The 22,447-nt window shown below is 41.6% G+C and overlaps 1 protein-coding gene across 6 annotated transcripts in view; it reads right to left on the reverse strand.

Moving 5' to 3' along the window:
• Positions 1–17,045: 17,045 nt before the first annotated feature.
• The window catches only part of HIVEP1 (HIVEP zinc finger 1), a 146,982-nt gene continuing 141,580 nt past the window's right edge, over positions 17,046–22,447 (reverse strand). For 5 of the 6 annotated variants that reach the window (XM_078446635.2, XM_078446636.2, XM_078446639.2 and 2 more), the window contains 2 exons: positions 20,115–20,626; positions 17,046–18,899 (listed from right to left, as the gene is read on the reverse strand). In XM_078446635.2, the coding sequence (XP_078302761.2) occupies positions 17,661–18,899; positions 20,115–20,626 (1,751 nt within the window). In that variant the 3' untranslated portion in view covers positions 17,046–17,660. The remainder of the gene's footprint in view (positions 18,900–20,114; positions 20,627–22,447) is intronic. The other variant, XM_078446638.2, reaches the window with a different exon arrangement.

The following is a 22,447-nucleotide window of genomic DNA, read 5'->3' on the forward strand; positions in this document are numbered from 1 at the left end:
CACACGCGATCAGAACTCTTGCTCCTAGTTGGAAGAATGATAGATCTCAGAGTTGCCAATGATCTGCTAGCCTTCTGATTGGTATACTGATTGTGCTGTCTTTTTACTTCACATCCCTGAGGTATGACGTGAGGAAGCCATTTCAGAGAGTGATTTATATATATATATATATATATATATATATATATATGTACATGTATATATATATATATATATATGTACATGTATATATATATATACACATGTACATATACATATATATATGTGTGTGTGTGTGTGTGTGTGTGTGTGTGTGTATATTCTTTTGGCTTTTATTATTATTTTTTATTTACATAAAAGGCAAATTTCAAAGAATGGGGGGAATGGTATTCCAATGTGATCCGATTTCCCTTTGACTTCCCTCCATGATGAGTTCCTAAAAACAGATGTCCAAATTTCCAAATACCTGCTTTAATCTGCATTTGACATTGTTTTTCTCTTTTGCATGGTTTCTGATTGTTAATAAAGGAAGTGCTTGAGTTTGGGGCCCCATGTATGGGCTAATTCCCAAATCTTAAGGAGTTGGGAATAAATGACAAAATAATTGGATTATTATTCTGGGAATAATAACATGGGGATTATTATCTGGGGAATCAAGTTTTGGGAGAAGAGCTGTAAGGTATTCCATCGTTTCTATATCTTGGTTTTCAATCTCGATCATAATCTCAGTCTTTTGGCAGGTAAAAAAGCAGCTTTTCTTTTTGCCAGGCTGTCTGGCAAAATACGTTATCGTTATCCAAAGAGAAGAAAAGGATTTTAAGGTGAGTCATCAAGATGTGAGCTCCCATGTTTTATGATATGAGAGGAACCAAATCTGCACTTTGACAAATATAAGCTCTTACCTTAACACACTGGGGTTAGCACAACGGCATCCAAAATAATATTCACATTTTCACATATTGACTTTAGTGAGGGAGTGCTTTGTCATTGGGGTATATTTTTGTTGGCTCGAGAATCTTCTGGAAGTCCCCAAATACTTTCTTTTGGATTACCTCAGTTCTTTTCTGCAATAACAGATTGGAGAAAGCTCACAAGCCAAGCTAAACATATGTACAATCAGAATCATAAAGTGGTCTGTACATTTGGAGTATCGGCTAGTACCCTGACATATCTTTGTTGGCCGGTGAATCTCACCAAACTGCCATCATCGCTTTTACTGATGTGTAGACAATGGAGTCATATGTTGTTTGCACCTATATGTGATATAGTCTTTATTTGGGATTAAATAGCATTTACAAGAAGAAGGAGAGATGGAGAAGGAGGAGGAGGAGGAGGAGGAGGAGGGAAAGAGGAGAGAGGGGGAGAAAGGAGGAAGAGGAAAAGAAGAAGCTTTGTTGCAAATGAAAACAAAGATATGTTCATGTATTTGATTATTAATCTCTTATGTAAATTTCCGACATTGTGGAGGAAGATCTGAAGTAATTGAGAAGGAAAAGAATGTGAGAACGCTTCCAGTAGACTTAAGCCCAGAGTGTGGCCTCGCACTGTTTCATATTAGAAAATGGAAATTGTCATGGATGGAAATTATATGGTTGTTTATGAAGTACAGGAAACACTGAAGGTCTTTCTCATGTCTTCATATTAAAACATTTATTTATAATTATTTGTTAAGAAATTTAAAGAACCATAGTCATCTGGAGAAGCTGACAATTAGAGCAAATCTGTAGGTGATTATTAAATACCTAGCACAAACAGAGACATTTTTCTCTCTGAAAATATTGAGCGCTTATAATTATAGTTTACAAGAATAAAAGCCTCTTTCTTCTTTGTAGATGAAGATTCAAGTTTGTGAATCACTGCAAGTGTATATGCCAAGAGAATAACTGAATTTATCTTAATTTTAAACACATATGTTCAGCTTATCCAATGGTGGCCTGGTAGCTGGGAGAGAATTTTGATAAAGAACAAGGGAGATAAATGTGCATTGAAATAGGCTCAATTTTTCTGGGACCCTGGACAAATATTTATCCATTTTAAGCCTCAGTTTCCTTAACTGAAGAAGTATGCAAACCCCATGGTGCTTAAAAAAAAAAAAAAGAAAAATGAAAAAAAAAAAAACATGTAAAGTGTAAAACATGTAAAGTGCCTTGTACACAGTACTTTTCATTTTAATATTTATTTATTATTTCAAAAATGCTATTCAATAATTTGAATGTATATTGGTGTTGATATAAAACTTACTGAACTTCTACATGTTCAATTTCATAGAAATTTCCAGTCCTTTTAAAGAAAATTCATGTGATATCTTTTGAGCTTTCTTTTTTTTTTGAATTTTATTTTTAAATGTTTTTAAACTTGTTTTTTTAACATTTATTTATGAGAGACAGAGAGAGAGCGCATAAGCGGGAGAGGAGCAAAGACAGAGGAAGACACAGAATTCGAAACAGGCTCCAGGCTCTGAGCTGTCAGCACAGAGCCCGATGCGGAGCTCGAACCCACAAACCATGAGATCGTGACCTGAGCAGAAGTCAGATGCTTAACCAACTGAGACACCCAGGCGCCCCTATTGAGCTTTCTGTTTTGTCTTTAATCTTAATTTTTATTCTATTAAATAACGTGGACAAAAATATTTTTTCCTTGGAAGTATTAAAACATTACTTGTACGTGACCACTGTTCTGAGAAAAAGCTAACATCCTTTCTAAATTTCTATTTAAATTTTGGTTTTGTTCACTTGTGTTGCAAGAATACATTTCCTCTTTCTAAAGCATTAAAACATTGCTTGTTAGCAACGCTGTTAAGGGAGGCACTCAATCATCACCATGGTGGGACAAGAATAACAGTAACATTAAAAGCAGCAACAAGAGTAATGCTGACCTGGCTGCCCCATCCTTTCCAGACTTACTCCTCCAGAGGATGTGAAAGAAAGATGTGTTACCTACGTGGCGGGGACAGCATTGGTCCACATTTTTAAGTCAAGTGGAGCCCATCTCTTAAAAGGTTACGAGATTGAGGAACCGGTCTTTTAACTCCCTTCTCTGGCTCTGACCATTATGAGGTTATGAAGAACTAAACTCTCTTGCAGAATGTCCCCAAGGCTTGGACTGAAAGGGAGAGGGGACATGCAGGGGGTAAAAGTGATGGGAGCAAGACCTCAGCAAGCCTGTTTGCTTGTGGACCTAAGCCATCGGCTCCGTTATAGCCTTCATCCATCATAAAACTGACATTTTTGTCCCTGTCTACATATTAATTTGTTCTTGACTTGCTGGGCCCATAAAACCCGATGAATGCCCACCCCCCAATGCCTTTGCCATGATCCCCAGCTCTTCAGCTATGAGTTGTATCATTCCATGACTTTTCTTGTGCTTCTACGTAAAGACATATGACTCCAGGGGTGCCTGGGTGGCTCAGTCGGTTAAGTGTCTGACTTCAGCTCAGGTCATGATCTCATGGTTTATGAGTTCAAGCCCCAAGTCACGCTCTGTGCGGACAACTCAGAGCCTGGAGCCTGCTTCAGATTCTGTGTCTCCCTCTCTCTCTGCCTCTCCCTCTCTCTCTCTCAAAAATAAACAAACATTATTTTTTTTTTTTTTAAAGACATGTGACTCCAAACATCTGTACTCCGTTTGGTTATATCTTTTTATATTTTACATATAAACTGTACCTATTATATGAGTTTTCCTGCTACTGGTTACTTTTATCTCAAGCTAGGCCCTGGAGATCTATCCCTCTGTTTAATACTTTCCTTTTTAATCATGCTTAGCATTTCAGAGAAGGAATATGCCCTGGTTTATTCAGCATTATTCCATCGAAGGAGAGTTAGGTTTTTTATAATTTCTCAACATAGAAAAAAACCCCCAAACAATCACACATTATTTTGGTTCCCGTTTGTCTGTGTTTCTCTCTGTGTTCCTCCGTATTGAGCATTGATACAGAGAGGGAGGGACACAGACTGCATTTTGGGTTTTAGTGAAAACTGCTAAATTGTTCTTCTCAATGGCTGCATCAACTCAGACCTCGCCAGCCGTGTCTAAAAACAGCTATTGGCTGTCTCCGTAACCCTATCCACACTCGATGCCATTAGGTTTTTAATATCTACGTACCTAGGGAAAAAAAAAATCTGATTTTAATTTTCCTTTTCTCATTTTTGTTGAAGGTGGACATTTGTAATATATGCGTTGGCCATTTGTATTTTTTCTGTGAGTTTCTTAGTCTTACCTTTTGAACATTCTCCTACTAGGTCTTTTGACTTTTTTTCCTTACCGGCTTATAAAATATTTTAAATATGTTTTGGGTGAGTATCTTTTGTGAGATATCTAAGGCAAATCCGTTCCCCAGCTGAGTTGTCTTTCTTAACATTTTAATGTTTTTATGTTGAACCAAAGTTTGGCATTTTGATGAACTTGAATTTTTAGTTCTTGCTTCTTACCTAAAAAAAAGGCTTTTTCTACCTCAGTGTCATAAAGATAATACCTTATATTTTTCCTAGTAAATTTACAATTTTCCTTTTTATAGTAATACTTTGAAATGCCATCTTAAACATTTGAAGTCCCCAAAACATAAACTCAAAGAATTAAATTCTTTCAAACACTGTTTATAAAATAAGCAAATTCTTTAAAAACATTCCAAGCATAACTTTTATAACCTAATCCTCTCAGGTACTCTGAATACTGCGCTGGGAGGCAAAAACAAAAACAAATAACCCTGATATAAAAATTATCCTTATCATTTAGCCAGCTCATTAGAGGTCAAGAGTGAAGATCAGAGTATAAAGCAATGTTTGACTGTCAGCCCATTGTCTTCCGGTTTCTTTCCAACTTAGGTTTCCCCAAAGTAAAACCAACAGGTATAATTGTCATATAAGAATGAGGCAACCTTGATTGAATACTTATTATAGGCTAGGCAGGTTCATTACTAAATACCCTAATGAGATGTCATTAGATCTTCCTGCCGATTTCTGAGTTTGGGATTATTTTTATCCCCATTTTTAGATCAGGAACTTGAAGTACAGGGAGGGTCAATGACCTATTCGAGAAAGCTTGTAAGCAGAGGAGGAAGGAAGTAATCTCAGGAACTGTCCTGGGAGCCGGCGTTGGTAGCCAGTGGCCACTTTGTATCTTTCCTTTATTTATTTTTTTTTAAGTTTATTTATTTATTTTGAGAGAGACAGAGAGAGGGGGAATCTCAAGCAGGCTCTACACCGTCAGCCCAGAGCCCGATGCAGGGCTGGGCTTGAACTCACGGAACTGTGAGATCATGATGTGAGCCGAAATCAAGAGTTGGACACTCTAATGACTGGGCCTCCCGCGTGCCGCCACCACCGCCCCCCCCCCCCCCGACTTTTTATCTCCCTAAAAGGATGTAGAGTATTTACCCTCTTGGGACATCATTTTCCTCATCGATTAAATGAGAAGATTGGAGGAGCTTTTTATATCTAAATTCAGTGATTCTTACAAGCACACCCAAGACTCAAAATAATAAAGTGACCTAGAATCAAACCAGATCAACTATTTCCAATCACTGCTTCAACTGTGTAATTTGGATGTCCTCCTGTCCAATTGGGTGTGACCTTGAAGTTGCCAGGCAGTGAGAGCAGCCCCAGTTCGGGCACAACCGGAGATGCTGAGAGGCACCAGCCTAATTCTGCTGGGTGGGGCTTCTCTCAGCAACCCGAGGTTTAGTGATTCTCTAACACAGGTCTCTGGGCAGGCCTGGGCTCTGTGGAGATTCCGGCTGTGATCTTCCCTAAAGAAAACTCTCTGTGCCTCACTTCCTGCTAGATTCCACCAAGAAAAAAGGCAAGCACGGAACAGCCTCAGAAATATGTACCTTTCCTTGAGTGGTGTACTTTCCATTTGCAAATATCACACAGCTCTTTTTGCCAGCCAGCCGACAGCCCATCTTCCTGGGGATGAACAAGAACAACTTCACTTTTTCAAACTTGGAGACAGAAGAGTTCCCATAAGCTGTCAGCAATAACCTGTTCGGCTTATTCATTTTCCTTCTGCCTTGTCTGGTTTTCCGGCAAAGCAACAACGTTAGAAAACATTGTAAACGTGGGGCGGCATTTACAAAAGGGCGTGGGTGGGTTTTAGCAGAGTCGCAGACAAAGATCTGACCGTGGTCTTGCGCAGGGAAGGTGCTTGTAAGTATTTGCTGGATGACTGTTGGCATCTGCCCTGTTGCAAAGCATCCCAACTCACTTAAAAACTCGAGTCATCAGTGCTAACATTTATTCAGATGTTTCTATGCACCAGGAATTGTTAATTTCTGCGTACTTGCTACATTTTTTAACTGAGATATAACTGACAAATAACATTGTGTACGTTTAAGGCGTGCGCTGTGTTAACTTGATACGTTTGCATATTGTGATGCGATTGCCGTTGTAGCATGAGCTGACACTTCTATCACGGCATGGGATCAGCGTTTCTTTTTTGTGGTGAGAACAATTAAGATCTAGTCTCTTAGCAACTTTGGAGTTCATAATACAGGATTGCTGACTGTAATCACTATACTGTGCATTAGGTCTCCAGGACTTACGCATCAACTAGTCGCAAGTTCATACCCTTAAACAACATCTGCCCAACCCTCCATTCTACTGTGGCTCCATTCTACTGTTTTTTCCAGTTCTGCTTTTTTAGATTCCACATGTAAGTGAGATAATACAGTATTTGTCTTCCTCTGTCTGACTTATCTCAGCATAAGGCCCTCAAGGTCTATCCATGTGGTCACAAATGGTAGGGTTTCCTTCTTTCTCATGGCTGGACCATACTCCACTATATATATCTATATTTATATATAATGATAAAACAATAATGGTTATTATTATATATAAAGATCACATTTTCTTCATCCATTCCTCCTTTGATGGACACTTAAGTTGTTGCCATAAATCTTGGCTGTTGAGAATAATGGTGCAGTAAGAGGCATGGGAGCACTTACCGTTGCCCTAAATGACAGATGAGAAAATTGAGGAACAGAAAATAATTTGATAATTAGCCGGGAAACTGTGGAGTTGGGATGTGAATTTAAGCATTCTGTTCTTAAGATTACTCGTTTCCATACGCAAGATGTTACATGCCTCTGCCCGTAGTACCGAAAAGAACTAAGACTGAAGATTCTGTTTTGATTTGACAAACAGGTAAACTCTAGAACATATAACACCTACGCTAATAATAATCTATGGGCCTGGAGATATTCTTTGCACATCCACTCTGTCTTGTTCATATTCCCTATGGTCATACATTTGTGGGACGATTTACAGCAGTTAGGAATGCAATCATTGGCCACTGGAATAAGTCCTGAGCAGAGGCTGAACTGAAGTTCAATCACACTCCAGCCAACAGATCTAAGTGGCCCCTAACACCGGGCTAAATTTTAATGAAATGTGCAGGTTTTACACATCAGTTACACCATATTACAAGTCATTTACAAACACACTCAGAATGTATGCCATATGCTGAAGAGGAAGTTATTGAAGTAGCAAGAGTAAAAACAGCAATGAAAGCTTTAAGTGCTTGTAAGAGACAATAACGAAAGTATGTTGTGAAATATTGGCTCTAGTTCAGCTGAAACTCTAAGGAACATAGGACTCTCCCTATAGAAGAAACTTTAAATGTTTTGACGCCTCAATCTGTTTTGTCTTCCAAATCCCTCTTTTTTTTGAAGGATTTAGAAAAATGACAACAAAGAGTTCACAGGAATTTGTTTAGTTACAAAACAAAACAAACACAACATTTTCTAGGATGGGCCCCTGGGGTCCCTGTGTCAGTTCTGATCTTTATCTCTATTTAAAGAACCTTCGTGGGCATTGACCTGAAGGCATTCAGGGTTGCTTAAGCATCAAAGAGGATTGATGTACCATGTACTAAACATTTTACAACTATTTCCAACAGAGGCTGAAACAAAGAAAAATATCTTTTATCAAGCATTTAACTTCGTGGTCATTCCACCAAAGGAAGTCATTAGTGATTTGGGTCTGAAATTAATTTTTAAAAAGGTGAGTTTTAAAAAATATTTTTTCTCCCATAGATTACTTCCTGAGGTTCAGTGTCTTACAGTCAACATTATGAGTTCAAAAAGTTGCAGCCCCTTGTAGACTATGAAATGGTGCAAGTTATTTTATCAGAATAGTTAATATACTTTCGATGAAGGCTGGATCTTTCAATAATTATTATAATGGTACATGGTACATTGGTTGGTTATGAATAAGCAGACTCTGCATGAAATCTTAAGCTACTTTTGGTGGGCTACTTCTAGGGAATACGAGTGTGGAAGTAACAGAAAAGGTCTCAAGGTATAATGTATAAAGATATTCCAGAATAACAAAAATCAAAGCTATCAAAGGATGCGATTGCTGAATCAAAACCAGTCTTAACATTTGACCCCACGGGGCCAAACTAAGCCTTGCTATTAGCAAAGAAAACTAAGCATGCCTGGCTAATTGACTGATCTCAAAGCTGGCTTTTCTTTCCATGATTGACCTCCAGGAATGTAAACTCCTGTTGTCTTTCACCTAACATGGTTTCCTTAGGCCCCATTTGGCAACATTCATAGGTAAATAACCAAACATAAGTTCTTTCAAGTAACTGGAAATGACTGCATGAAAGGTGTCCTGTCTCCAGCAAAACCAACTACATAACAAATATCTATTGGTCTTCATAACGTTATAAAACCCACCAATACGTGGACTTTATGAAATTATTCATTTCTATGACTCAGACACCCAAAGTAAGAACTGGCGAGTAGGCAAGGGTTTATAGAGTGACCTCCACTGGTTTACTCTGAGATATGGAATCACTTGCTAAGGAGCTCAATTATTTCTTTTTCACTTTTACTGCTTCTGTAAAAGGAATTTATTAATGTCTTCATTTCCTTCTGAATTCCTATCTTTGCTTTCTTGACATTATATTTAAATAGTACAATTTAAGATATTTTTTAAAAGTACAATTTGATGCTCCCTTTTTCCTGAGAAATACATTTAAATAATTTTCTCCTCTATCAAAAATCATAGAAAATTGCTCTATTTCTTCTTAAAAATATTTCCAAAAGGATCAAATCCAGAGACTTTATAATATAATGTTACACTGTGTTCAACCATGTTTATATCCAAAACAATGTGGATCTATGTTCAACTTTCCCTTTTCGCTTGACTTTAACTACCATAAGATAGGGGCGCCTGGGTGGCTCAGTCGGTTAAGCATCCGACTTCAGCTCAGGTCACGATCTCGCGGTCCGTGAGTTCGAGCCCCGCGTCGGGCTCTGGGCTGATGGCTCAGAGCCTGGAGCCTGCTTCCGATTCTGTGTCTCCCTCTCTCTCTGCCCCTCCCCTGTTCATGCTGTGTCTCTCTCTGTCTCAAAAATAAATAAACGTTAAAAAAAAAAAACAAAAACTACCATAAGATAGGTAACAAAGACATCTTTCTGAATAATGATTAATAATTGACACCTCATATACTTTGGAAATTTGCATGTTTTATGCTTGATTAGAATTGTCACTTTACAAGCTATTTTATCTCCTATTTAAATATTTCTTCACTAATATTTCTATGGCTCCTGTTATCTCAATTATGAGAAAAGGCATATAGAAAGGTTATAAAATCTAATATCTATACAAATATGCATGGCACTGGACCTATTCATTTCATTTGGAAATTTACATGGGATGTTTTATGAATACTAAGTAGACTTCCACCTAGAAATGAATACAATACAACGCAATTACTGTGTAAATCATTACTGAAAAGCAGCATGGTGGGGGGGGGGGGGACACGGAGCTAGTTTTCAATCCTAGTTTCACTCACTACTTTGTAACCCTTATTCTCAACATAAAATGGGATTAGCATCATATGATATTGCAATTATCAAAATTAGAAACACTGCATTATATATAACGTGACTTGTTCAGAAAATACTCTGTTGCACCCGTGGATGATCTCAAAACATATCTGCATGAATACCTTATTAGTTTAAGTAAGAAAATTGACCTAATTCTGAAAATGAACGTATCATAACTTTTCAAGCCAGGAAATTTTCACACGTGATTTGGAGTTTCATAACAACAACCTAAGTCAGCTACTTCTTTTCAGAATGGGGGATGGCCTGGGTGGTGGGGAAATAAAATGTAAAGCTTTCCATCATTATCCCAACAAGCTGCCTCACCTCTACCAGAATCCAGAGCCTCAAAAGAATAACTCTTCATTGTGCCGAACTAAACCCTTCATTTCCAACGGAACTTCAGGCATTAGGGAATGAGGCAGCCCTAACTTCTCCGAGCACAAAAGCATAGTGACAAGACTTTTGTTATAGGGGCACCTGGGTGGCTCCGTTGGTTAAGCAGCCGACTTCGGCTCAGGTCACGATCTCACAGTTCGTGAGTTCGAGTGCCCTATTGGGTGCCGAGCCTGCTTCCAATTCTCTGTCTCCCCCTCTCTCTCTGCTCCTGCTCTGCTTGGGCTCTCTCTCTCTCTCTCTCTCTCTCTAATAAACATTAAAAAAATAAAATAAAACTTTTGTTATATGTTGTGGGGACTTTCTATTTTAAAAAGGGCCCCAACTACAAAATAAGCAAAATTTGACCCGTGACTTTGAGAGAAACACCTGCCTGGCCCTTCTTTCTGGTGTTAGAATGTGGCTGGGTCACCGATCCTCGTTTCTGGGGCTCTTCTTTGCTGCACCTGCACATTGCCAGAGCAGAGAGGTCCTAAGCACCCAAGCTCGCAGAAGTGGTGTTCTTTTAGAACTTGGCTTCAGCATGCAGAGGCAGGGAGAAGAGTCAAGCATGCCCTCCCCTGGCTTGTCCTGATAGATCTTAACGGATTGGTGTGAGTAATGCTGGAATTTTTAATATCCTGGTCTTCCCTGAAGATATATTCCTCTATGTCTGGTTATTATGCAAATGTGAGTTTTCCTTTGTGAGCCATGAATTCCCGCCAGCTGCTTGCTGGGAGGCTAATCCCGTTTTACCTAAAAGTTAATGGAGACAAGGCATTTCCCTCACAATGGCCCACTCTCCTTTATTCATACTCCCCAAACTCACTCTCTCATTCTCTCTCTCTCTCTCTTCTCCTGGAAAGACAACGTTACGGCTATTCTTTATTTATTATTATTATTTTTCATTATGATGCCTCCTTATTATTGCTGCTGCTGTGACCTTCCTGAAGCCTGAAGTGCTTTCTTGGCTGCATGACGGACCATCCAGGCTGTCCCGCCTCCGGCCCTCTCACAAAGGCCCTTCTCTAGGCTTGGTTTCCAGAGCTTGATGGCCTCAAAACGTGTGCATTTCTTTCTGTATTGTTCAAGCTTGGGATCCAAGCTTGGGATCCAGAAGTCACAGTTACAAAAAAGACCTCCATGATGTTCTCTGTTCGTGAGGGAAGAGAGCGTGGCTATTTTTTTAATATGGCTCTAACTAATGTATTTCTAATATCCCAAGACGATGTTTTTTTTTTTGGTGGGGGGAGAGGGGGTTAAGAATGGCACACACTGAACTTTATATAAGTGAATCTGCTAAATTTTTATTTTTATATTTTTTAAATGTTCATTTATTTTTGAGAGAGAGAGAGAGAGAGAGTGTGAGTGGGGGAGGGGGCAGACAGGGGGACAGAGGATCCCAAGCAGGCTCTGTGGTGACAGCCGAGAGCCCAAAGTAGAGCTCGAACCCATGAACCCTGAGATCATGACCTGAGCCGAAGTCAGAGGCGACCCAGGCACCCCCAAACTGCCACATTTAAAAAAAATTTTTTTTAATGTTTATTTTTGACAGAGAGAGACAGAGTATGAGCGGGGGAGGGGCAGAGAGAGGGGGAGCCACGGAATCCGAAGCAGGCTCCAGACTCCCAGCTGTCAGCACAGAGCCCGACGCAGGGCTCGAACTCACAGACCGCGAGATCATGACCTGAGCCAAAGTCGGACACCCAACTAAGCCACTCAGGCGCCCCCCCAAACGGCCACATTTTTAAATGCAGTTTCATTTTTTCCTGTTAAATTTTGTCTTACATCCAGCCCCTCACTCCAGTTGGCCCAATCTTCTTGGACATTGATCCTCATCTATCTGAATTGTCAACAAATGTCTTCTGTAATTTTATTGAGTCTTCCAATTAAAAAGAACTGTGGTCAGCTTGGTAACGGGTACTGTGTGTCTACCTTCATGCTCCCGGCGTTACTTCCTTTCCCTCTCACTTTTCTGTCCTGTTATTGCCAGTTCCTGAGCTGAATTATTAGCACATTAAAGAAAGGACTCTGACCCACCCGGTGCCCTTTCCACTTGAAGAGCCCACACACTTCTTTTTAATCTTTTAAGTTTATTTATTTATTTTGAGAGAGAGCTGAGGAGGGACAGAGAGAGAGAAGAGAGAGAATCTCAGAAAGAATCCCGATGTGGGGCTTGAACTCATGAACTGGGAGATTATGACTTGAGCCCATACCAAGAGCTGGACGCTTCACCCGCTGAGCCACCCAAGTGCCCCGAGCCCACACACTTTTAATCATCTTCAATTCTGTCCCTTGTTCTTCACAATATTACCACGGCGTTGCTGGGTTCTTGCTAGACCACTGAAACACTGTCGGCTCCCTTCGTCTTGATTCTTCTTCACGCTTCCTGCACCACTGCTTATGTGCAACGCTGTTGTCACGCAAACTTTTTAAATACCACTCCTGCACCAGCATGATGAAGATGCAAAACAATGAGAGACGCAGCCTTCTTGTCTATAAAATGGGAGAATAATACTTGCCTCGGTTAAAATGAGATTACATTTTTTTAATGCTTATTTATTTTTGAGACAGAGAGAGAGAGAGATAGTATGTGAGTGGGGGAGGGGCAGAGAGAGGAAGAGACACAGAATCGGAAGCAGGCTCCAGGCTCTGAGCTGTCAGCACAGAGCCCCACGCGGGGCTCGAACTCACGAACCGAGAGATCATGACCTGAGCCGAGGTTGGCTTAACTGACCAAGCCACCCCGGTGCCCCTAAATGAGATTATAAACAGGACATAGTAGGGATAAATCTTAACCACATCCTCTCTGTCGGTGATGTCCTTCCCTTCTATCGTTTTGGCTTAGTGAAGTCCCTTCGAGGCCACGCTGGAATGTCACATGCTCCATAAAGCGCTCCCTGATCAATTTAACCAGGAGCTCTTCCTTATTTGTTCTAATGCTCTTGGTTATATACATATCCCCTTACTAGTGGACGCCTGAAATCACAGAGTAGTACTGACCTCTATTTACGATGTTTTTTTTCCAATACATTCATGCCTGTGAAAAAGTGTAACTTATCAATGAGGCACATTAGAAGATCAACAGGAACTAATGATAAAATAGAACCATTGTAGTATACCAAAATGGAAAACAGGTGCGTGGTCGCTTTCTCTCAAAAGATCTTCCTGTACCATACGCACCCCCTTGTGATGATGAGAGGGGATGGAGGGAGGTGAAAGACACGGGCACCACTACTGACCTGCTGGGGGTGGGCCAGAGGGAGACCACCTGCTTCTGGGCCGAGGTAGGCTGCGGTGACCGAACCCGTGAACCCGCGGAAGGTGAAGCTCCTTCGCCTCTTGAGATCCTCTGCGCCTTGTGCTTGTTCTACTAGGACGTAAGCTCCTAGAGAATAGATGCTATTTAGTTTGCATTTAATTCCTATCTCCAAAGTGCTCTCTACATTCTCGGTGCTAAATATTTGTGGAAAGCCGAGCGAAGCCTCTTTTCCACTTAGGTTGGTTCCCAGACACAATTTTATTTATTTTAAAGTTTATTTATTTTGAGAGAGAGAGAGAGAGAGAGAGAGAGAGAGAGAGAGAGAGTGCAGGAGAGTGAGCAGGCAGTGGGAGAGAGAGAATCCCAAGCAGGGTCCGAGCTGTCAGCAGACCAGGCACGATTTTAAGTCACAGAGTCATCTCAGCTATTTTTATTGTACTGCGTAGCATTATCTCTAGAGCCCCAAATCCCATCCCTTCTTCAAAATACAGCAGTCCCTAACATAGACAAATCGCTAATTACTGCAGATAAAAACTTTCTTAACTCTCAAAATGTTTACAGTCTGTGGTTTCTAAGATACGTGTGGTCTGGTATTATTCTCTAGTTTATATGGCCTAAGTCTTAAGCAAGCATGCTCCTTTGGGGTAGAAAACGTGCTTTCTAATTTCTTTTGTATCTTGCATAGTATTGGAGTTTGTTGGTACTTACTACAAGTGCTGGGTTTTGGATGCCTAAATCTGCTTCGGACCTGAGCCTGGTTCAGAGGAGAGGGAACACCAAGGAGTGGGTTATATCTCTGCTTTAACTCTTATGTCTACAGTGCCTGCACAGAACCTTGTATGTATTCAAGGTTCTAGATGAACCCGACATACTTAAAAGCCTCATGACTTTCAGATTACATAATTTGTAGAAAAAAAATGTTTTACCAGTTTTGCTTTAAATTTCTTCTTGTAATGACGGCAGAGAGTCAGGGTCATTAAAAGATAAATATATAAATAATAACCTTCATTGACGGTTAAAGAGATAACTCCAAGTCATGGGAAATCAGTTCGGCAGAAGATTCTTGTCTTAGATTTAATATCCCGTGTTTAGAATGGATAGGTAGTTTTGAGACAAAACTACCTTAATAAAAGTCACCTTTTGGTGTGGCTTAAACTTGATCTCAAAGTGTAAGCTTAAAAACAGAAAAGTTAAGAAGCTCATTGATGTTATATTTTGACCTGCGCACACATCAAGAAATATCAACAGTCTTCCAACAAAAATAATGAACATCTCCATAATCCTTGTTAAGCCCTATCATTTAAAATTCAGATTAGAGATTAAGAGTATTATTTATACTGTTTCTGTGAAGTGAAATGAAAGTCACAGTTGTATTAAAAAAAATGAGAAACAAAACCTCTACATGAAATATTATCAGTTAATTATCATTCTGAAAACATTAAGTATCATTATAGCCTAAAGTTGAAAGAATGAAAACAAGTTACTTGAATGTCACTGATGTCCATTAACTCAACATTTTCATAAAATGGATCTAGCAACTTTTGAAAACTAGAAAGATGAACTTTTTTTTTAGAAGTTTTATTAGGGGAGATTTATTTATTTTCTTTAATCTCTACCCCCACCATGGGGCTCGAACTCACGACCCTGAGATCAGGAGTCACGTGCCCTACCAACTGAGCCAGCCAGGCACCCCAGACCTTTGGCTCTTTAGCTACAACACTTCTGAGAGTGACATTGCTGTGGGTTCATAAAAGAAGATACTGAATTGACTCACATTATGCTTTTCATAAACGCATAACTGTTTTGCTAATAACATCATCGGGATTTGCTATGGTCATTGTGCTCTCGGTCTCTAGTGACCTGTCTCTTTCATGACAGTACAAGAGAGTAAGTCACATGTAGTCTCACTAGCTGTCTGGATTGCATCATTTGAAAGTCACGCATATTTAAGAATAACAATGCTCCTTAGGAAAAGATGACTTTGCAGAAAGTGTTCAACATTATTTCCTTGTATTTTGTTTACATAACTATTTCAAAATATAATGGCTCACACTTAGGTTATAATGGCTCAGACTTAGGTAATGTTTCTTACTTAGCTGTATATTTCAAACGCCAGCAAAATATTTGCAAGCCACATTAGAGTACTAAAGTCACTAATATTAAAGGTATGTGTATAATGTAATGAATCTTAAAAAGTCAAGACTGCAAAAGAAGCTTAAGATACATGGCAGCATTAGGTAAAATTCTCAAGGGGGCATCCAATTATATCACAACATTTGGTATTTGGTTAAATGTAGGAAAATTAAGAAAATTCTCCCTCTACAAACTAAAAAGAAAAACCCAATCCTGAAATTCTGAGCATTACTTTTGAATTTAGAGAAGTTATACATACCTAAAATGTGATTACACAATAAAAATGTTACACTGCTTTAAAATTTTTGGCCAAGTACAACAAAAAGTGTAATAGAAAGCATGACATGAAGTTAAAACAGTAATTTTGAGGTATTTGATGGATAATGGACTTCATTTTCAACAGCCATATTGATAGATGGATATGATAGAAGTTTCTAGGATTCTTTTCAAATCTATCTCGAAATATAAAGTTTGTTTTTTTATATTTTTGAGAGAATTTTGGTACTTAATCTGTCGGTAAGTGTAAATAAAAATTTAAGCATGCGTCAAAAGCATCACAGACCCATCAGAGCCTGCTGTGGCCAGAGTGCCTTCTAGAGATAATTTAGGTTTAGGGCATGCCGACCGAGATGGCAGGTGCCTTTCCCAAAGTCACAGGAAGCGGGGGCTCACGAATAGCAGGTCTCCAAACTCCTTAGAATACTTCCCCCAAACAGTCTGTGGTCTCAATGGCTTCAGAGCCCTGGTATCCCCACAAAGGAGGCCGCCTTTAAAAAATGTGAATGCATTGCCTTCACGATGTGCGACATACTCAATTCCAATGTTAAAACACGTTCTCACAGATCCAGCATCTGTGACGCCTAGGTCATAATGCCAATCGCTGCCAAGGTAACTGAATTTTTTTCTGAATAAGGGCAGTTAAGCCTCCCAGGACAGGAAAGCATCATTTCTAAAGAGAATCACGTAAATAATTCAAAGTCTGAATTTGGTTCTTCTGTAAATCTTGGGCCCTCCGTGGTTCGGTACTGGTCAGAGAACTCTCGGAGCGTAAATAAGCAGGACTTATTAGGAGGGAAAGAAAGAGTCCGTGGCTACTGGACAGACCTGGGAGTGGAGCACGGGCCTCAGCCAAGTTCTCAGGACAACTGTTTTGGTAACTTATTTTCTGCTTACCAGAAATGGTCCCACCTGCACTGAGGAAGTTTGTCCATTCCAGGCTCTGTGCCATATGCATTTACAAAAAGAGTTCTAAGTAGCGAACCTTCTAGAAGTTCATGGCTATGAAGTTACTCCTCACAGTTGGGTGGGTTTCACGGAGTTTCGCACGGCAGTAACACCAGTAAAGCCCCCGTTTCTCAAAACTAAGGGCGAGGCTGAGCGTAGACAGAATGTGACCTATGGCTATATTCGGAACACAGATTACTGATCGCCAAATATATAAAGAAGGCACAAGTGAAGCAAAGGTAAAGTCAGTAAACAATATTTTACTGAAACATTTCATGACACAGAAAATCTGTCTGAAGTGTAAAGTTACTGTCTTACACAGGAAGGACAGACCCATTTTCAAAGACTAATATGAATACAATAAATATGGAGTTTACATACTAATTTATACACAGAAACTCTGCCCCACAGCCATAAAAATTTATATTTAACAGTGCAACATATAATTTAATCATTTGATTTATTTGACAGGGTTTTTTTTTTTCTTTCTAAACACAAATAACTACCTGGTTTTCATATACATATATAATATATATTTTATGTATATAGATATTCAACAATCTGTACAGCTTCTAAACATAAACTCCTAAAAGGCACAAGTGTCTATACAACATGTACAAAAATGGCTGGAGCGGACACAAAACAACAATTATTGGTCAAAAGTTCATGATTGCACAAAGATTAGTCATGAGTTTATGTCAGAAAAATGTGCTTTAAGGAAAGGAGGGTTTTCAAAGAAACCTTTAAGTGTTATATAAAAAAAAACCAAAAAAAAACAAAAAAACACAAAAAAACCCAAAACCAACCCCACCAAAAGCCCAGACCAAACCAAACCCCCCACCAAGTCGAGGCCCACTAGGTGGCGATCACGAGCCTGTCCTCATCGTCGTCACTACTCACGTCGCTGAACTGCGCGGTGGCCTGCCTTCGGGGCGGTGCTGCGGGCCCGGGCACCTGCCCCTCTGGGGAGCGAGTCCGTAGGCCGCAAGGCTCCAGGGAAGCTTCGGGACGCACCTGCAGCAGAGGCTCGGCCGAGGCGGCTGGTTTGCCCTGAAGGGGGGCGAGCTCGTGCCTGGGCTTCACGTGATTCACGGCGGCGGCCTTGCCGGCGTCCGCTTTCCTTGAGCCGTCGGGCCGGCCGGGGTCTCTCGCGGGGGCAGACGCATCTAGAACGTGTGTTGCATTTTCCCGCTGGACTTGGGGGGACCCCTGAGGAGACGTGGCCCCGCCGCCCTGATCTGCGCCGGCTCCCGAAGTCGGCCTGGGGGGCGCCTCCCGCGCCCTGGGTTGGGAAGGGGGCATCTCGGGAACCCCCGGCGGGTCGGCGGGCACTTGACCGACAGAGGGGATTAAAGTGGGCAAGGCAATGTTCAGGATCTGGAGGCCTGGAATGTGCGCCTGAGGGGTGGGGCTGCTCTGTGGGGAGGGGTTTGCGGTGAGAACCTGCAGGCCCACGGCACTGAGCGCCAGCCCCGGCGGGTGCACCTGCGGGGCCACGTTGGTGTTGGCCAGGCCCAGGATGTTGACGGTCTCCACGCCCAGCGACGGCAGCGGCTGCAAGGCCTGCGTGCTGAGGTTCTGAAGGCCCGGCACGCGGATTTGGCCAATGGGAATACACGGCACCACGCCGCTCAATTCGGCCACTCCGGCGGGGCTGGGAGCGCCGGAAACTTCTGCGACCGAATCCCCGGGCGGGCCCACAGTTCTGTGAATCACATTGACGGCGGGGATCGTGAGCTGCATCGGCCCCGCCTGGATGGGCACGAACGTGGAGTACGTGAGGCCGGCGGGGACCACGTGGATTCCCCCGACTGGAACCATGTTGTAAGGTGTCCTGGACTGCTGTTGAGAATGCAGAGGGAGGTGGCTGAACAGATGAGTCTGGGGAGAGGGCAGGCCCGGAGGGGTCTGGAGGGTCACTTGCTGCTTCTGCTCTTGGGCGTCAGGCTGAGGCGAGGCCCCTGACGGAGCCCCCACTGCTGTGTGCGGGCCGCGCTCGGCGGCGGGAGGGGGTCGTCGCACGCAAGCGGTGCCCTGGAAGACAACAGACAAAACCCCTTTCCAGCGAAACTGCCAGCGTAAAATCTCCTCTTCCTAACGAGGAGAAAGCATGTATATTCACATAAAAATGACAGGCCTGCTAAAAAATGATGTCTTCGTTATAAAAAAGAAATTCCCAACTAAAAAATCTATTATGTCTTTAATCTCTAGGGCAAGGAACAGCAACGCATTTCATGGAATACTTTGCAGTTTTACAAATTTCCTCCTTCCCTTTCCCTTTCCCTTCCCTTCCTCCCCTCCCCTCCCCTCTTTTCCTACCTTCACCTCTTCCCTCCCTCCCTCCCTTGCTTCCTATGTTTGTGAAAGGTCTACTGAAAATCAGATTTCCAGGCACTGGCAGGTATGTAAGTGATCTGGGATAGAGAAGCTGAGAACACAGGTGACCAGTCTGGAAGTAATTTAATTTAAATATCAAGTATAGTTTAAATATTAATGCAATTATGTTAAATTATATTCATTTAGAATAGCCTATAGAAATCTGAGCTTTCACAGACTTTTTCGTTTTCTCCAGTGTTACCTAGCAAACCAAGATCTGCCACATTCAGAAATAAACCCTATGGCCATCGTCAATACATACAAGACATAAGAGAAGGTAAGAGACGTTAAGAGGTCAGTGGGATGAATACATTCGGCATAGAATTAAACACTCCTCATGAGCCACCAGGGGTAAAAAGCACCCGGAGGGTGGCTTTCTGCAGGCCCGTGTCTGGCCCCGAGCTGGTTCTCCGGCAGGAAGCTTTCCCAAGCTGTCACAGCAATTTCATCATTCAAGCAAAGTGAACTTCTTGATACATTTTTGGGGGCCACATTAACTTTGCCACAGACACTGGTCGCTGTCGTGTCGACAGGGGCAAAGTGCAAAACGTTTGGATAATTTAGCACAGATCCGTCACATCAATCGATGCCACTGGAAAAACAATTCAGGGCAAGCGAGGGGGATAAATAGGTCCCAAGAGTCAGGTTCCCAATTGGAACATATATATTTTTAAAAAGGAGTGTAGTTTTAGAGAACCATTTGGTTCTTTCACAGATTTATGTGAAGTAACATGTGACCTCTGATTAAAATACCTAGCAAGAATCCAGGGGGCATAAATAAAGTCCTTTGCCTTTAAATACAACCAGAACTTGTGCTTGAACCCAGGCTTAGCCATAAATTAAAAAAAAAAAACAACAACAAAAACTTAAGTACATTATTTTCTTGAGCCATGAGGATCCCCCTGTGGGGAAACCCTACAACAAGACATTTACCTGGGTTAAAGTAGTGTTCTTTCCGGCCACAGAACTTCCCAGAATTTCTTCTGATTCAGGGTAGTCTACAGACATCTGGTGACACGGGGACCTGGGCGCGGCCTCAGGTGACCTGGAAGAGTCGACGGGAGCAGCCGTTTCTTCTCCGTCTTTTGCGGCGAGCGGCCTGGTCTTCACCGGAGACTCCGTCTTCCGGCTGTGGTCTGACTGCACCGTGCTAAGTACGGTCATCTTGGTGGGCAAGGCTCTGGGTAAAACGTCCATCGGGTCCGTGTGCGCCCCAGAAAAGCAGTCGGCGATCCTGACGTCCTCCTCTGTGCTCCCAGGATCCTGGAGGCCACCTCTAGACGGAAGATGCTGCGGGCTGGCCGTAACGGAGGGAGCCGCTGACAAGACAGATTCAGCCTGACTGTCTTCATCGTCATCTTCATTTTCGTTATCGTCCTCATCCGGGCCATCCGACTCTTCAAGGTCATACCCAGACCGCTCGAAACCGAATCTTTGCTTCTCATCTAATAAAAACAACCGAGGGGCGATGTTATAGCATGTTTCGCATGTGGACAGGTGCAGCCTTTTATTTTCTTTTAGTTTTTATAAGCTTGGCAATGCTGTGAGGACCGTAACAGAGAAGGGCCCTACTCACAGAAAGTCTCCAGTTTAGTCGAGGAGGGGTGGCAGGGGGGAGAATAAGTCAGTCGGGCCAGGAATCAGACAAGCGGGGCGCTGACAGAGAGTAGCATGGCCAGTACACTTGTCAGGGACGCAGAATGTGAAATGGGCCTCGGGAGGTTAGGCAGGTGAGGATAATATACCAAGAAAATCAGAAATAAAGGCCTCAACTATTTTTTTTTTAATTTTTCAACGTTTATTTATTTTTTGAGTGACAGAGAGAGACAGAGCACGAGCAGGGAAGGTGCAGAGAGAGAGACACACACACAATCGGAAGCAGGCTCCAGGCTCTGAGCTGTCAGCACAGAGCCCGTGAAGGACTCAACCATTAAAGAAGACGGGAAGATATAAAAAATTTGACAGAGTTCAACACAACTCTTCCTGAGCTCTAGCTACTTCTCTGCCTCTCTTTTGAACAAACTGAAACAAAAAGCAAAACAAACTGATGGCATTTGGATTTGTGAGCCCAATAACTTTATTTGATAATTCTATGAAATATGTGAACTGATATTTGGATAGTATTTTAGAGAGGTTTCCATTGTGCTCTGGGTAGTAATACTCTCTAGGACTTAAGACTTCTACCTTTTTCTTTTCTTTTCGCTAAGAGAGGTGCTAAATTTTCCTGTCATTTTTTCCCTATGGTAATCCAACTCACTCCTCACAGGAAGAGGAACCATAACTAATAAGAGTCATTAGTATCAGCCTCATAACGTCACACGGGACCGTGTTTAACAAAGAAGATTCAGGAAGGTCCAGGGAATAGTTTCTTAATTCTCGTAAGATCATGTGGAAACTGGATTTAAATTTTTATCTGTTCAGAATCTCACAAAATTAGAGGTTCTTTCCCTTAGAAAGCTAATAAACTTTTAAAAAGTTAAATGGCGGATGAATGCAACACCTCTACCCCAAATCTCTGGCGCTGAGCTATAATAAAGAAGGTATCAGAATGTATTCAGCTTAGTTGTGAACCATTCTGGCATTTATGCATACTTTTAACATTCTGCATTTATGTATACTTTCTGAGCAGGAAAAATAATAGGGAAATAAGCAACACATTTGCTTCCTGCATATCCCAAATGGTCTGCGTATTAATTGATTTTACTCTTCCTTCTATACTACCAAGTTCTTAGAGAAAAGTCTCAAAGGATCAACACCAAACCGTTGGAGGCTGATTATTTCAAGAGGATGGAATGGACTAGAACTTTTCTGCTGTTGATCTCAAGCACGTTACTTTTACAATTAAAACATTCAAGGACAAAACACATTCATTTAGGTTACTTTAACACATGATTTCATATGCTTTTTGCTTTGAGGGTTCCGCTGGTTTTGCTATGAAATAATGCTAATATCCTGAATCCCACCAGGCGCCCGTGCTAGAGATGGAATGGGTGATTTCTGGGTAAATGGCCTGCCCCCTGCCTCACAGATAGCTCTCCTGACCCCTATCAGATGGTTGAAATTCTAAAATTGGAGTCACTCCCAATTTGTTTTGAATTTGCTCCAACAGTGCCGAGTCAGACATATTTTAAGAGACTGAGGGGAAAGTGGGAAAGAAAATCTAAAGACATGAGATGACCAGGGAACAGGTTACCAGACAGGCTGACTTCACCAGAGGCGAGCCCAGCTCCAAAGTCTAACTAGGGTGAGATGTGCTTTCACTTAAA

Source organism: Panthera onca, chromosome B2 (assembly GCF_046562875.1).
Source record: "Panthera onca isolate mPanOnc1 chromosome B2, mPanOnc1 haplotype 2, whole genome shotgun sequence".
NCBI lineage: Eukaryota > Metazoa > Chordata > Mammalia > Carnivora > Felidae > Panthera > Panthera onca.